Here is a 13,106-nt window from a genome sequence, read left to right on the forward strand (position 1 = left end):
ATATCTACATGTGTGTGTTGTTTGTGATATGTGTGATGTAATGCTATGTGTATGTGTGTGCGTGACAGACACACTGTGTATGAGGCTATGGGACTCAGGTCGAGAGGGAGAGCGAGAGAAAGAGACGTAAAAAAAAATGTGGTGAATATGTAAGGGGTGAGACTCAGACTTAGAGACAGACAGACAGACAGACAGACGGAGAGGACAAGGAGACGGGACACGAGGCAGAACGGAACAGACCCAAGCAGCAAGACAGCAGACTGAAGGGACAGACAGACAAGACACTGATGGGCACAAGGACGTACTGTACGCAGAGGGAGGGGAGAGGGTAGGGGAAGGTAGGAGGGGAGAGGGGCGGAAGTGGGATAGAGTAAGGAGACTGTGATTCTGGCCAAAGTAAACAAAAACATTGCTCAAAGTGGGTTCAAGGTCTCGCACACTGGGGCTTCAAATCAGAAATTCAACTGCCCCCCCCCATCCCCCAGCTTGTTGCCAACAAAACCAGGGGTGCACAAAGGTTAGGGGGGGAAGATGGGGCATAGAGGAAAAATGGCATTTCAAACACACCGTGTCGATCCAAATGGGATTCATTCAATAGTAATATTGGATAACCTTGGTTGTTTTTCCACGAGGGAGAGCACCAATCAGTTTACAGCACACTCCTAAAATGATTTACCTGTTTGTGTACACTACCAAGTGTGCATATCAATAAAGTAACTCTGGGCTGGGATCTATAATACATAAACCAAGCTTGTGCACAAAGAGACATCCAAGAAATGTTAATCTCTACTACCTTTTACTAGAATCTGAACTACGGAATCAACCACAATTGATTGGTCACAGAATCGTGGAGGCGTATCGCCTTTTATTGTATGTGTAAAATGACTAATAAAGCATTTATTCACATGACTTGTTCTGATTGGGTTGAAGATGAATGGTGACCTTCTATGATCCCCATTGGCCGATAATCATATTATCTTATACACCCACACCACTGCTCTCCCGGAGTACGTTACAAAATACCTCTAATTCACTGACAATGTCAATTGTTCCAGTTACTATCTCAGAATGTCACAATCCAACCTTGAGGCTCTATTCAGATGAAGTAGAAGTTAGCTTGTGGTTCTTACACATTTCCCTTTAAGATAACATTATGTAAAATGCTTTGTGTTTACTTATAGTAAAATGGTAACTCAAATTGCATCATGTCAAAAAGACACCAAATAAACCATAACACCTTTGAACTTTTTAGACACATTTTAGATAAACACAACCATTTCCAGAATTGGCTCCTATTTCCAAAAACGAAAAGAAAGTGGGCACCATATTCACAAGAAGTGACAATCGCAATGCTAGTAAAACGGTGACATGACATCATTTATTTCATAACAGGTCATGACTGAATCACAACCAACCCTCCATTTATATCAACGAATATAACTTTGTTAATAGGCAGGAGAGTGTAGTTTCAACATCTTTCAGATGTTACAACAATCAGACATGTCAGAACAATGTCATATCTGTTATCATTTTTGTCATGATCCCTGTCCTGTCCTGTCCTGTTATGGTAGGTATGATGTCACTCTTATGGCAGCCGTTTTGTAGAGCACTTCGAGTAAAGTATTCAACCAAAAAGGCCATAGCCTTATTCTAATCCCTCCCCAAAAAGTGCTTATTGAAGAACAAAGGTGAAAGGGCAACCCATTCCTCACACGGACATGCATGGTTGTGACTATGGCATGAGTAACAGACAACAGTCAGGCATCCTTCCATCCACCAGGTCCGACACAAGAGAACCAGTACGGTCCAACCATGTCAACCAAGCCCATCCAAGCATGCCATTCCCAATCTAGCATGGTGTGGGGACACATACACACAAAATCAAAGAAAGGAAATCCAACTTAAAATCCACAAAACCAGTCTTAATAGCATACACAATATCACAGTATGCATGTGTGTTCTTCAAGGCTCTGTATCAAGACCATTGGATGTTTTGGAACTTGTGTTTTGGGGGGGTTCAAGGCAAATAGAGGACTTACGGACACTTTTATATTTGACTTACATAGATCAAATTCCAAACACTTGAATATCAAAGAAGTCTATTTTTAAAGGGAAGTCCAATCAGGTTGAATTGTATGGACATTCGAATAAGAGAATACCAGTTTTGGTTTTGACAGTGCTGTTCTCTCCCTTGGGGCGAGGGTCAGCCAATGGACCGGGAGCATTGGTGGTTGAGTGAATGAGGCTTTAACAGAGGAAAAAGATCTAACCCGTCACCTTTGGCTACCTGCACTTCGAAGGCCCTACTGTTTTCTGTAATATAAATCTCCACCCTGGAAAAAATGGTATACCAACCTCCATTAAAATCTTTCAAGCAGGCGTCAAAGGAACAATCTAACTTGTAACCCTATGCATTTATGTAGCCTCTGATGCATTCTGATCAATTCTACCCTCAGAATATCTCCAGAATATCTGTTTGAACAGAGCATCATTAGTTGACAATAAACGCAGCTTCGTTAAATCCTATTCATCTTGAGATGGGTAGGGTGACAGCGGCAGAGGAATTGGGAGCTGGGCCCCTCAGTATGCTGTTACTGGTCGACATTTGTATCTCTAGCCAATGCCTCACCCACTACCATTACCTTGATATAGTACTGTATACGAAATAATTAAGGGATAGAGTGGAGTACATGTATTTATCATGCACCTGGCTCTGTGAGCTCTACCGAGCAGACAAGAGTGTTTGATGTGGTGAGTGCTGCTCTTTCTTTGCGATGCTACACTTTAGAAACGCAAACCCAGCTAAAAAAGAATCCCAATTGCATTGACACGTCTCCTCATTCACAAAGACCAGGAGCCCAACCGGCCCATATAGAATGGAGAGAATAATAGACCACTCATTTTGACTCAGTAACAAATATATAATCCTATTTAAAGCCCCAATGTGGAGAGAAAGACAACTCAAATGTCATACAGTGGACGAAGGTGAAGAAGCAGTCAAGAGAGAACGCCAGAGTACTGCGGTAACTCTAAGTGGGCGGTACGTGGAAGGAGTTCAGTGCCAAAACGGAGGTCAGTTGAAGGCGGACATTATCGGCCATTTTGGTGAGGCAGTCTGTCCTGCCCCAAAATGAAGGGGTAAGCCAAAATAATGTGCAGCCTTTAGTGTCACCTTGAAGCTGAGATTACACCCTCTTGGTGCCTGAGGACACAGGCATGACATGGAGTTCCTTTAGTTACACTCGTGGAGTGAGGCCGAGCACATTTACATAGAAACCACAGGGGCCGCCCATATTAACACACCTTGGCTGTGGCAATGCTAAATAGTCTCTATGGGTGGCTCATCAAAATGGATATTATTACATAAGGTATACTGACAGAAATCCTGGCTGGATATCTGATAATAGCAAACAGTAGGCTCAAAAGATTGTATAGTGCCTCACTTTTCCATCGTCTTACAGGTAGACAAGCAGCCAAACGATACTGCAGATATGTCTCAGCTTTGTGGTGAATTAGTCAGATTGGAAAAATTATATACATTTGGTCCAGATTGAGAGTAAATTGATCCCTGTTGTGTGACAAAAAAGATGCATTTCTTAATTCATACAGGGTTCCAAGGATACAGATATGTGCGGTTTTGAGGGGGCCTGTCATCTCCAGGACTCCTTCAAACAAACATCTACTTAGCAATGGCTGGCTTCCACTTTGGCCAGCGAGAAAATAAGGTGTAATCTAGCTTTCTTTCCCAACAGTTACACACAAATGCACAGCAGGACATGCAAGCACATTCAAAACAAGGCAGGCATCATAGTAGGGGTGCAAACATTCACATGCAGTCATCACAGCACAGCACAGTCTTCCTGCATCACTGACAATGTGGATAAAGTTTTTATTATATTTCTCCAGACAGTAATTACAGACCTACTACAATAATATATATATATATATAGAGAGAGAGATATCAATATAGGTCTGCAAAAAAATCTACCGAAATGTAATCATTGCCCAAGTCTTCTGGGCTCACTTGTTAAGTTTCCTTCGTTGGGATCATGTCATGTTTTAAGGACTCTTTTGTGGGAGAACAATAATGGGAGGATATCAAGCCTGCGGTATGCAAGGCTTCAATTGGTACAATTGCTAATAGAGTGTCGTTTTATCATTAATTGGTGCAAGGTACAGTGGGAGCCGACAAACCCCTCATTTGTGTCGGCGACGAGTGAGGGCTCAAAAGAGATGATTATGTACATTTGCCTAATGAACTGTCTCGCTGAACGGCGTTAAGACGGAGGATTTCAAAGGGAGTATTGGCTTAGTTGAGTCTAAAGAGAGACGGGCAAGGAGAGAGGAGACACAAAAGAGACCACACATGTTGAGAGCAGCAGCAGAGCAGTGTGTGGGTCGACTATTGTGAGATGTCATTAACACTCAACTGCAACTTGGTGGTTCCACTGCCCATATTGGTGTTAGGATATGTTACAGTGTGTCATTAAGCTAGTACAGGACCGGGTCCATGGGTGAATACAACTACAAAACTAAGAACTAAAGCCAATAACCAAGTCCAGGGAGACATGGCAGGGGCGATGCGTTTCATTATTTATTCTTCCGCTTTTGCGTTGGCGAGGGTACAGGCAAAGGGGTGAACCTGTGTCTCTCTTAGGCAGCCTACATGCTCGGCCCGCATGGGCACACAAGCCCAGGGGAGAGTGCAGCTCTCCACTCTGCGTCAATTATTAAAGGGACTATTTTGTCGCAGTTGGAACGCAACACAGCTCTGGACATGCTTTCGCAGACCCAGAGCAGGGCCACTTTCACCAATATACAGAGCTCATATTCTTGGACCTAATCCTCAGGAGATCCATAAAGAGAGAGAAATTATCATAGCTCTCAGAGGAGTTAGATACGGGAAGTCGTGAGCAAGTCTGCGATCTTTTCTGCCTGAATGAGTGATACGCCTGATAGAACAAACTTGTTGAACCTCATGTAATTCCGTCGCCCAACAACCCGGCTTTTGCCCAAAATCTATGTAATGTATTCACAAGCGCTCTGGAGCCGTGCAAGTTTACTGCAGTGGGTGAAATGAGATTTAATACAGATCTGGATCTGATTCAGCTTAATATCTGCTGCTCCAAAACTAGCACACACCAACAGTAACACATTATGCTGAAAACTCCTTCGAAAGCTGATAGATGGAAAGCTAGATTCAAGACACTCAATTTAGAAGCAGTGAACGAATGGTGCTCGCATTGGTCTGCAATTAATTTGGCGCCTTCTCCTCACCATTAGACCAGGATTATAAAGCAAACGCATCAAAAAACAAACCGCTCCGTATTTGTTTTTGTCCAATTTGAGAACCTTCATTACCCGCCTTGCATCAATCTGAAAATCAATTCAGACATGCAATGTCGAAAAGGCGACTGAATTAATAATAAAGCTGAGTTTGATTGAGTCTGCCAACTGCTGAAGGACAACGACAATCAGCCAACGAACCAATCGTGTCTGATTGCCGCCATTGGAAAATAAAAAACACCTCTGCACCCGTGCAGGAGTCATTATATTGATATTGATCTTCTTGATACTGTAAAATGCAAAATCTCCACTGAACCCAATCTAGACCAATCAGGTTTGATGTATTCATAATGGATTACTTTAAACATGATGACAGGAACACTGGCTGTATACACACATTATTTTATCTAGCATTAAAATTCATGTAGGGACTCAAGAAGCAGCAGCTTTACTGAGGAAAAAACTAACAACCACAAACAAAAGAACCACGAATAACACATACATTTTAAGGAAAGGAAAGTTCAAAAACAGAACAAAACTAAGGAACAAACACAACACTAACACCACTACACAAAAGGACTAACTAAAAGAAGAAGCCAACTAAGGTCTCAATTAGGTAAACAGTGGGTGGGTAACAGAAGAAGTAGAGAGAAACAAACTAACAAAAAACACAGGAATGAATGCAGAAAGAAAAGAAAACGCCCAAAGAAATTCTGTTCAGGCATGCAAGCGTAGTTACATTCTCCCATCATGCATCAGGCCCTGTTATTTCCAAGTGCTGGGTTTCCATGAGAAACAAGTGCAAGAAAGCTTTCAGAGCAGAAGCAATACCAAAGGATGCAAACGAGAAAAGGCCCCACAATGCAAACTTAAAAGTAAGGAAACAAAACCCGAACTAAGCGGGTTTCTTTTAATCATTTCTTCTTTTGAATAAAGAATAAAGAAAATTGTCCTTCATAAGTATTTAGCATTTTTGATACAAATTGTTTAGGATTTCATCAAATTAGTAATGAATCGAGCTTTGTAATATAGTTTTCAACATGTTTTTTTTATGTGGGTAAAAAAAGTAAAAAAGAAAAAACACACCAACCTTCTCGAAGCTCTGAGGGATGTAAAGGGGTTGATGCAGAACACAATGACATGAGGAGAAGAGAAAAATAGGGGAAACACAGAGAGAGTAAAAAAAGCCACCTCAAGGCGTTTAGCTGCAGCTACATTTCTAGTATTAGGTTTTCCCTCGGCTCTCTGTCTCTGCTATCAGTGACATCCGTCTTTAAGAAACTTGCCTGGCCCCTTAAATAAGCTTTAACCCAAAACAAATCAGATTCACCCCCAGTGGCCGCGCTGTCGTCTGTTAGGAAAAATGGGCCGCCACTGGAGTAAAATCAAGAGTATCATCATTATCAAAATTCACAAGCTCCTTAGCCACCTAGAGAGCTCCCATGGTGGCCGAATTTGCTTTCATTAGAGAACGAAACAAAATAAAGAGAAAATTAAAAAAACAACCCAAAGTAAAAAAGAAAATAACCAATAGAAGGACACAGTTTGTGCTCAAATTAGCAGCTACAGTATTAAGATATTTACTTCAACCAGGTGGTTGGTTATGAGCAAGCCAAAAAGTGACATTTTGACATGGCTTGATTTTTGGATGGTCTGTGGCTACAGTCTTAGAATCAAGTACTGTATACTAGGGTAATGTTCATTTGAGGTTTAATCCCTACTGGAGCTGCTAATTTCAAGTGCAATTTGATTTGTGAACAAAACATACTAGTCAACATCAAATTTTAGAATTGAATGGCAAATTAAAACCAAAAAGAGACAATCGAGACAATCTAGGCATAACTTGTGCCACTGGATACAGATCATATGTAGAGACCATCCTAAAAGGTGCTGATGCTTCTGGGGATTGCACCAGTTACTGGAACTAAACTTGGTCTGAGGACATGATATATATTTGACTATAGAACTCTTTGCATTCAGATTCTAAGATTACAAAATGTTGCCAATTGTTTTCTGTTTATTACATCGATGGAGCTCTTCACTTAGATTGCCGTGGTTCTTTTATTCTGTCACACAGGACATAAGCGTGGAGGTTAACTGCTTGACTCAGAGTGCCACAGCATCACATATAGACTGTATGGGAACTGGAGATGGACCTCTACTAGAGGAACGGTATTATTGCTTTAGGATTTTTAACTCCCTGGTAAGCAGCTCCTTCCGAGGGCATGATAATAACAACAATAATGAAAAGGCAGCTCCGTGACCCATTTTATAATGTAAGAGCAGTGAATTATTTAGTGGGAACAAAGTTATTTGGTACACAGCGGGTACAAACTGAGCAGATATGTGAGGCATCTTTTTTAAATATGCACAAACTAAAAAATACATGCCTAAAAATGCATCTGCCTCAATTTATTAAAGCTGCCTCACAAGGGATTCATTATCGTTTAGCATTAGTGGTAGGGAGTAACTTTTGTCTTCATCGCCTGTTTTGTAAGAAAATGAAATGTTTACTCAGATTGATTGTTCTTCATATTTTCACAATTTCAGAATATAGCCCCTAAATTACATATTTTAAGACAAAACCCCAAAATAGTAAAGTCGTAATACTAGCAATGGATGTTTCTACTTTAGTGGTGCTGTAGGCATTGCCTTAGTTTATTGTACAGCAGTTCAAACCTTTTTTCCCAATCTGAAAGGAAGAATGGGGTTAAAAATGTTGATTGGTTTGCAGTAGGCTTTGCCACCCAATCAAAATCAGACTTACCGTCATATTCCTGTGACTTAAAATCGATTCAGAAACATTCCTTGGACACTCACTTTAAGACCATTAACTTAGAGAATGACATGGGCGTTTTACAGTAAACAGAGTTAAAAGCCTACTACAACTATCGCCCACTTACTTGAATAATTACTGACCACATACTTTGTCATCATAAAAGCCTACATTTTGTATATCTGCTTCTTTAGGGTATTTGGGGCTTTCAGAAAGGGGAGCATATCAAGATTAAAAGACACCAATTTGAATTGAGCATTATAACAGGGAGGAGGGTTACTTCGTGGGATACAGTTCAACACTCTTCACTGCAAGTTAAATTAGCATTTATGAGGAACAATACTGGTATCAATGCCACAAGGATTATGTAAATATATCAGATTTTTCTTGCAAATACTGTATGATACACAATAGTGCCCCATTCGAAATTAAGAAATTGTATTGTCCCCCTTGGTCACGATTTCTTAAAATTGGACTTCCTAGTGCACTTAGACTGAGCTGCCCTCTGGCAGCCATTTCCGTCAAAGTAGTAGAAGGTGTTCTGGCCTCCGGCGCCTTGTTGCACCCTACCTCGCACATATAGGTTAGCAGGGGATGAGTAGCGCACGCCTTCCACGTTAGACGCCACGCACTCGTACTTCCCCTGGTCCGTCTCCTCGCTGTTCTCAATCTGCAGGGCACCTGGGAAAGACAACACCCGACAAAGACAAAGAGAGAGACAGAGAGAAAGAGAGAGAAGAAGAGGGAGGAGAAGAAAATTATTAGTAAACCCATAATGGTAGGAGAGTCAAAAACCTTCTTAAATGGAAAGTATCCCTCATAAATTTCTCAAGCCCATTTCGTTGAAAATGGTTCTCTCCTTAACACTAATGCATACTGCCTTCCACTAGCCTCGCTAACCCACGAAAAATGAAATAATTAAATTGGTGAACTGAATAAGTCAAACTAAATTTGCTGTTAAATGTGTATGGAAAAGATCCTTGTACGATCCTTGTATGTTTTTCTCCTCAAACATCCATGAGTGCCAGTGGTGCCAGTGGCGTGATAGACAAGACGTAGACGCTGAGAGGTTACGATTGAATGGGGATGGACAGATCACCCTTCACATAGCACTCACTGAGGGAGTGTGTGTGTGCGTGTGTGTGTGTGTGTGTGTGGGGGGGGGGGGGGGGGGGTCATGGGAAGATCTCCAGACATACGATTCATCAGTTCATGTCCAAAATGAGCAACTCTGAAGCACTCTAATTAGTGCAGCATATCCATCCCCACTGCAGCACCACAGAGTGAATGATTGCTAACAGTGAGATAATTAATTGTATATGTCCGCATCCGTGGCTACAGGGACACCTTCTTCAACCTCAGAACATGCCAGGTAGAGATGACAAACAAACCCCAGGTTCATGTTCAAGTCTCCATGTGCAAGTCTCAATATGGGTTACAGATGAGTAAGACCAGCATTAGCTAACAAAGTAAACAGTGTGGAGAATGAAGTAGTTCGAAGACAGGAGGTGAAACAATGGGTGTCAGATCATTCCTCGTTAACGCTCGACGACGGCTACTCCTGATGATATCATTAGGACTTCGGTCTGGCTCGGCCTGCTGACAGATTGCCGTCCCTGCCTCCCTGACAAACAGCACCGGCGCTCGTTAGCGTTTAGCTAAGGCACATCAATATGCCACTGTGCCTGTGCTCCTTTGTCAGATACCCCACCACTTCAAAAAATAAGTAATTCAGATATACCACTGCAGAAAGCTAACATGTTAAGGTCCCCCTAACACTCGAGTCTAAATAGGTCCCTATAATTAAGCAATAACGCCCGAGGATGTGTGGTACATGGCCAATATACCATGGCCAAGGGCAGTTCTTATGCACGACGCAATGCGGAGTGCATGGATACAGCCCTTAGCCGTGGTATATTGAACATATACCACAAACCCCCGAGGTGCCTTATTGCTATTATAAACTAGTTACCAAAGTAATTAGAGCAGTAAAAATATATGTTTTGTCATACCCATGTCAGCCAATCAGTATTCAGGGCTCGGAACACCCAGTTTATAACGAACCATATACAGTGCATTCGGAAAGTATTCAGACCCCTTCACCTTTTCCTCATTTTGTTACATTGCAGCCTTATTCTAAAATGGATTGAATACTTTTTTCCCCTCATCAATTTACACACATTACCCCATAATGACAAAGCAAAATCAGGTTTTTAATATTATAAAAAACAGAAATACCTTATTTACATCAGTATTCACACCCTTTGATATGAGACTCAAATTTGAGCTCAGGTGCATCCTGGTTCCATTGATCATCCTTGAGATGTTTCTACAACTTGATTGGAGTCCACCTGTGATAAATTCAATTGATTGGACATGATTTGGAAAGGCACACGCCTGTCTATATAAGGTCCCAGAGTTGACAGTGCACATCAGAGCAAAAAATAAGCCATGAGCGTTCGACAACTCATGAGGTCTAAGGATGGCACAGATCTGGGGAAGGGTACCAAAAAATGTCTGCAGCATTGAAGGCCCCCATGAAAAGAGTGGAAGAAGTTTGAAACCACCAAGTATCTTACTAGCGCTGGCTGCCTGGCCAAATTGAGAAATCGGGGGAGAAGGGCCTTGGTCAGGGAGGTGACCATAAACCTGATGGTCACACTGACAGAGCTTCAGAGTTCCTCTGTGGAGATGAGAGCACCTCCCAGAAGGACCACCTCTGCAGCACTCCACCAGTCAGGCCTTTATGGTAGAGTGGCCAGACGGAAGCAACTCCTCAGTAAGGGACATGACAGCCCGCTTGGAGTTTGCCAAAAGGCACCTAAAGGACTCTCAGACCATGAGAAACAAGATCTGATCTGATGAAACCAAGATTGAACTCTTTGGCCTGAATGCCAAGCATCACGTCTGGAGGAAACCTGGCACCATCCCTATGGTGAAGCATGGTGGTGGCAGCATCATGCTGTGGGGATCTTTTTCAGTGGCAGGGACTGGGGGACTAGTCAGGAACGAGGGAAAGATGAACAGAGCAAAATACAGAGAGATCCTTGATGAAAACCTGCTCCAGAGTGATCAGGACCTCAGACTGGGGCAAATGTTAACCTTCCAACAGGACAACGACCCTAAGCACACAAACAAGACAACGCAGGAGTGGCTTAGGGACAAGTCTCTGAATGTTCTTGAATGGTCCCAGCCAGAGCCCGGACTTGAACCCGATCTAACATCTCTGGAGAGACCGAAAAATAGCTGTGCAGCGACCCTCCCCATCCAACCTGATAGAGCTTGAGAGGATCTGCAGAAAAGAATGGGAGAAACTCCCCAAATACAGGTGTGCCAAGATTGTAGCATCATACCCAAGAAGACTCGAGACTGTAATCGCTGCCAAAGGTGCTTTAACAAAGTACTGAGTAAAGGGTCTGAATATTTATGTAAATGTGATATCTCAATTTTTTTATTTTTTATAAATGAGCAAAAAATTCTAAAAACTGTTTTTGCTTTGTCATTATGAGGTATTGTGTGTAGATTGATGATGGAAAACACGATTTAATCAATTTTAGAATAAGGTTGTAACGTAACAAAATGTGGAAAAAGTCAAGGGGTCTGAATACTTTCCGAATGCACTGTGTTATGTTACTACCTTTACTCTGACTGCCTGCCTCAATTTCCATGTACAGTATGATCTCTAGCTAAGAGTCTGTGCAAAATAGAGAGACATAGACTCTGAAACTTGACCCATTTAGAATTCTCTTATTTTCTCTCTTTTTTTTCTTATTTTCTCTCTTTCAGATCATCCCATCCCCAATGGGGAGTCCTATCTGGCATGGTGAACACATACGGCAAACTGAAACCATCTACCTGCAAGAACACAGGTGGTGTTTTTTCTGTGTGTAGGGGACCTGATTTGGATCTGTTTGATGTGCGGTTGGCGCAGCGAGTGCCAGAGTCACGGCAGGCGGGCTGGAGCGTGTTCAGAGGCCTCCTCAGTTGGACGGCAGGGAGGCCCAGTGAATAAGAACCATGTGAAGTCTGACTCTGGGCAGAGACAGTTCCAGAAATTTCTGTTGGCCGAGCTGAATTCTGAAATCTTTAAGCTGATTGAAGGCCGGTGACAGAAATTTTAATGCCTCCATAAAGTACTGGGGATAAATAAACAAAAAAGCCTGGGTGTTTACGAAGAGAGCAAGCCCTTCTCTCCCTTCCTGTGACCATAGATCTTCGGTTGGCCCCTCTTGCCATGGGAATGCTTTAGCACCTTGACACTGGCTATTATTTATCTGTTTCTATATTTATTTGAGTTCCTGAACCAAAATGAATAGAACTAAAAGCAGTTTCTAACCAATACCTACAGATGCCAACTGAAACATTTATTCTTAACCTTTTCCTAGCAGACACAAACAATCAATAACACTGATGTCGGCACCTAGGTTTTCGTCCAATTGGTGACAGATTTTCATGCAAATATTCTCACATCCACATAAAAACAATATGCACATTTTCCACCAGAGATGTGTTCCATCAAATTGACTTGTGCGTGATGACGTAGTGCATATAAAAATAACTTTTGCAGTTAAATTGCAATGTACCGAATAAAAAAAAAGTTTAATGGGTTTCCATCACATTTTCAACTCTACTGATGGTTTTGTCACAAGAATGTTGCGTTATATAGCGAATGTGCCCACTCTGGTATTGCCAAGTGCGCTCTAGCTAACAGCTCGCATATACAGTGCAGGTATAGCCTACATCAGGGTTCCCCAACTGGCGGCCCGTGGGCCGAATCTAGTTGATGATCCCTGGGCTACATGAAGAGATTATTATGGGAGTCATAGTGGGAGGATTACAAAACATGTCATCGCGTAACTCCAAATGTATATAAATATTTACGCATAAAATAATTTACGATGCCATTTCTCCCATAATTAACTTTACAGACACAAAAATATCGCACCTTGTGTAGCGTATTTGATTTTGAGGAACATTTGGAAAGTTTACCGACAGATTTGCACTTTCCATCAGTCCTGTCATGACAATTTTTATCCAACATGTA

The 13,106-nt window shown here is 42.0% G+C and overlaps 1 protein-coding gene across 25 annotated transcripts in view; it reads right to left on the minus strand.

The window, feature by feature from the left end:
• LOC115157974 (receptor-type tyrosine-protein phosphatase S) overlaps positions 1 to 13,106 on the minus strand; it is a 280,182-nt gene that overhangs the window by 85,528 nt on the left and 181,548 nt on the right. For 18 of the 25 annotated variants that reach the window (XM_029706364.1, XM_029706362.1, XM_029706386.1 and 15 more), the window contains 2 exons: positions 8,633 to 8,743; positions 6,377 to 6,388 (listed from right to left, as the gene is read on the minus strand). In XM_029706364.1, coding sequence (XP_029562224.1) covers positions 6,377 to 6,388; positions 8,633 to 8,743 — 123 coding nt within the window. The remainder of the gene's footprint in view (positions 1 to 6,376; positions 6,389 to 8,632; positions 8,744 to 13,106) is intronic. The other 7 variants (XM_029706387.1, XM_029706383.1, XM_029706384.1 and 4 more) reach the window with 1 other exon arrangement.

The sequence above is a fragment of the Salmo trutta genome, chromosome 22, assembly GCF_901001165.1.
Source record: "Salmo trutta chromosome 22, fSalTru1.1, whole genome shotgun sequence".
Lineage (NCBI taxonomy): Eukaryota > Metazoa > Chordata > Actinopteri > Salmoniformes > Salmonidae > Salmo > Salmo trutta.